Raw genomic sequence first — 3443 nt, 5'->3', positions numbered from 1 at the left:
ACTTGTTGTTTCTGTCTCTGTTATTATTTTAGTTAGCAGGTCTATACTACTTATTTGCATGTGTGATATATCTGTAGGCCTAGGCCTATACTAGTGATTACTGTGTGTGATACATGAAATGTGATATGAATGCTGTTTTTATATGTTATACTCTTACTTTCTGCCTATGTCTTAATCCCAAGCGCAAGACAAATTCTTCTATGTGAAAATTGAAGCCAATAAAATTTGAGTTGAGTTGAGTTGAGTTGAGTTTTTCTTTTTTTCGATAAATACCTTTGATGACGTCATATCCGGCTTTTTGTAAAAGTTGAGGCGGCACTGTCACACCCTCATTTTTCAATCAAATTGATAGAAATTTTGGCCAAGCAATCTTCGACAAAGGCCGGACTTCAGTATTGCATTTCAGCTTGGTGGCTTAAAAATGAATTAATGACTTTGGTCATTAAAAATCTGAAAATTGTAAAAAAAATAATTTGTTTTTAAAACGATCCAAATTTACGTTCATCTTATTCTTCATCATTTTCTGATTCCAAAAACATATAAATATGTTATATTCGGATTAAAACCAAGCTCTGAAAATTAAAAATATGAAAATTATTATGAAAAAAAAAATTCCGAAATCGATTTAAAAACAATTTCATCTTATTCCTTGTGGATTCCTGATTCCAAAAACATATACATGTGATATGTTTGGATTAAAAACACGCTCACAAAGTTAAAAAGAATAGAGATAAAGAAAAGCGTGATATCCTTCTCAGCGCAACTACTACCCCGCTCTTCTTGTCAATTTCACTGCCTTTGCATCGAGTGGTGGACTGACGATGCTACGAGTATACGCTCTTGCTGTAAAAATGCAGTGAGTTCAGTTTCATTCTGTTAGTTCGACAGCTTGACTAAATGTTGTAATTTCGCCTTACGCGACTTGTTAGTACATGCCCTTATGTACCGAAGTCGTGTGTGTTCTTTCCAAAACCCGCTGCAGACATCGCAAAATATTGTCGTTGTGCTAACCTGTGATGGCCTCTGACTCGGCCAAGGTAATGCAACCTCAATACAAAGATGGCAAAAGCATTACCATATGTCAAGAATGTACAAGCTCAGCACGAGGAAAACCAACTACTAATACATGTGAAATACGCATGCGGGATCCAAAAACAATTACCAAAACTAGTACGCTTTTATATTGTTTGCATACAGGTAATGGCTGTGAGGCAGTAATCCAGGGTTATAAGTCCAAAAACGTACCTGTAGTGTATCAATAGAGTTACTGCCCTTGAACCGGGGGTTGCTCTCCCTTGTATCACGGCCATGTAAGAAGTACGACATAAATCGGCTGTTCATTGAAACCGTCTTCGAAGTGTTTGTCACTTTATGTGCCTAGAGCATGGACGTAGTTGCATCAGACAACACTATTCTACAATTGGCGACGAGGGTAAAGAGTGTGAACAAGGTGAGAAGCGGCATTTTTCTGTCAAGAACTTTCGTGTGAATCAGAAATAATTTTCCAGACTGCGTGACGTCATCACCACGTGCGCGAAAAAAAAAGATGGCAGGAAATGGAAATGATAACGCTGACACTGTTCCTCAGCAGAGAGTAATGAGCTGTGCTAGTGGCATAGGAAGTATAGGACCATTTGATCTAAAAGGCTATCCATCTAGTGTATCTACAAGATGGACGAGGTGGAAGAGAGGTTTTGAACTTTTTCTGGCAGCAAGGGGTGAGACTCCGGAAGATCAGAAAAAAGCGCTGTTACTCCACTGTGCAGGCTTCGAAGTTCAGGACATTTTTGACACTTTACCAGAAAGTGGTGACAGCTATGATGAAGCTGTGGCAGCACTTGATGAGTACTTCAAACAACAACAGAACTTCACTTATGAAAGGCATGTTTTTCGGCAAATCGCACAGATGCCAGAAGAAACAACGGCTCAGTTTGTGACAAGGTTGACACAACAAGCTACAAACTGTAATTTTGCCGACAAGGTAGATGAAAACATCAGGGATCAAGTGATCGACAAGTGTCGAGACAAAAGGCTCAAGTCAAAGTATCTGGAGAAAGGAACTTTGACCGTGAACCAACTTTTGGATATTGCGCGTGCGCATGAAGCAGCAGCGAGGCAGTTGAAGATGATGACGGACACTGATTCTGAACCTGGTCAAGAACTGGTTGGTGTGTCCAGGAGAGGAAGAGGAAACAGCAACAGACGTTGGCAAACTCTATCTGAATCTACTCATCATGGAGGTGCTAAAGGTGACCAGAAAGACAAGAAACCCCGTGAAGTCAGATCTAGTACTGACAATAAACTGTGTTACCGCTGTGGCAAATCAGGACATTATGCCAAAGACATGACATGCCCTGCCAAAGGGAAACGCTGTGCAAAGTGCAAGAAATTGAACCATTTTGCTTTGGTATGCAAGAGTGGGAGAGTGAACACTGTCAGTGAGAATGGTGGTGCTTGCAATGTTGTGCATGTTGATGATGATGATGTTTGTGCATTCACAGTAGACGGGGAAAAAGTCACTTGCTGTCGTTGATGTTGTTGTAGGGGGAGTTCAGACATCATTTGTAGTGGATTCTGGAGCAAGCAGCAACATAGTAGACACAAGCACATGGGAAAACATAAAACACAAGCACATCAAATGCAGATCGAATGCAAACAATACAGGCAAACAGCTGTACGCTTATGGTAGTGACACGCCATTGAAGATTCTAGGCTCATTTGAGGCTGACATTTCATTGCAACATTTCTCTGATAAGGCATGCAAGGCACAGTTTGTCGTTATAGACGGAAAGGGAGTTTCACTACTGGGGAAAGAAACTGTAGAGAGTCTGGGGGTACTCAAAATTGGGATTCCACTTGTTGGATCTGTGAGTGAGAAGCCTGAAACAAAAGCAGAATTCAAACCATTGTTTTCTGGGCTGGGAAAGTTGAAGGACACACAGATTCATTTGCACATGAAAGAAAACGCAAAACCGGTAGTTCAGTCAGCTAGAAGACTGCCGTTCAGTCTCAGATCAAAATTCGAAGCGAAAATCAAAGAGCTCGAAGAACTCGATATCATCGAACGCGCCGAAGGACCGACTACATTTGCTAGTCCGATCGTGGTTGTGCCGAAGCCGAACGGAGATATTCGTCTCTGTGTAGACATGCGTCAATCCAACGAGGCGATCGAACGTGAAAAGTGTTCTCAAAACTAGATCTAAATTTGGGCTTTCACCAACTCGAACTTGACGAAGAATCTCGACCTATCACGACATTCGCCACTCACATCGGGTTGTTTCGGTATAAACGACTAATGTTTGGAGTGACGTCTGCGCCGGAGATCTATCAGTACACGATACAGCAAGCATTGCAAGGTTGCATTGTATGGAAGGCGAAAAGGGTCAAAAGGATCGATCCTTTCGCGTTTGACCCTTTCCGCCCAACGCGCCGAGAAAAGAGCT

The 3443-nt window shown here is 41.6% G+C and overlaps 1 protein-coding gene across 1 annotated transcript; it reads left to right on the top strand.

Annotated features, from left to right (window-relative positions):
* Positions 1-1546: 1546 nt before the first annotated feature.
* LOC138983126 (uncharacterized) lies at positions 1547-2533 on the top strand. The gene has a single exon (XM_070356534.1). It carries the CDS (start codon positions 1547-1549, stop codon positions 2531-2533), a length of 987 nt encoding a protein of 328 aa, XP_070212635.1.
* The last annotated feature ends 910 nt before the right edge of the window (positions 2534-3443 follow it).

Source organism: Littorina saxatilis, linkage group LG12 (genome assembly GCF_037325665.1).
Source record: "Littorina saxatilis isolate snail1 linkage group LG12, US_GU_Lsax_2.0, whole genome shotgun sequence".
In the NCBI taxonomy this organism is placed as follows: domain Eukaryota; kingdom Metazoa; phylum Mollusca; class Gastropoda; order Littorinimorpha; family Littorinidae; genus Littorina; species Littorina saxatilis.
This window is presented reverse-complemented; position numbering and strand designations above follow the sequence as displayed.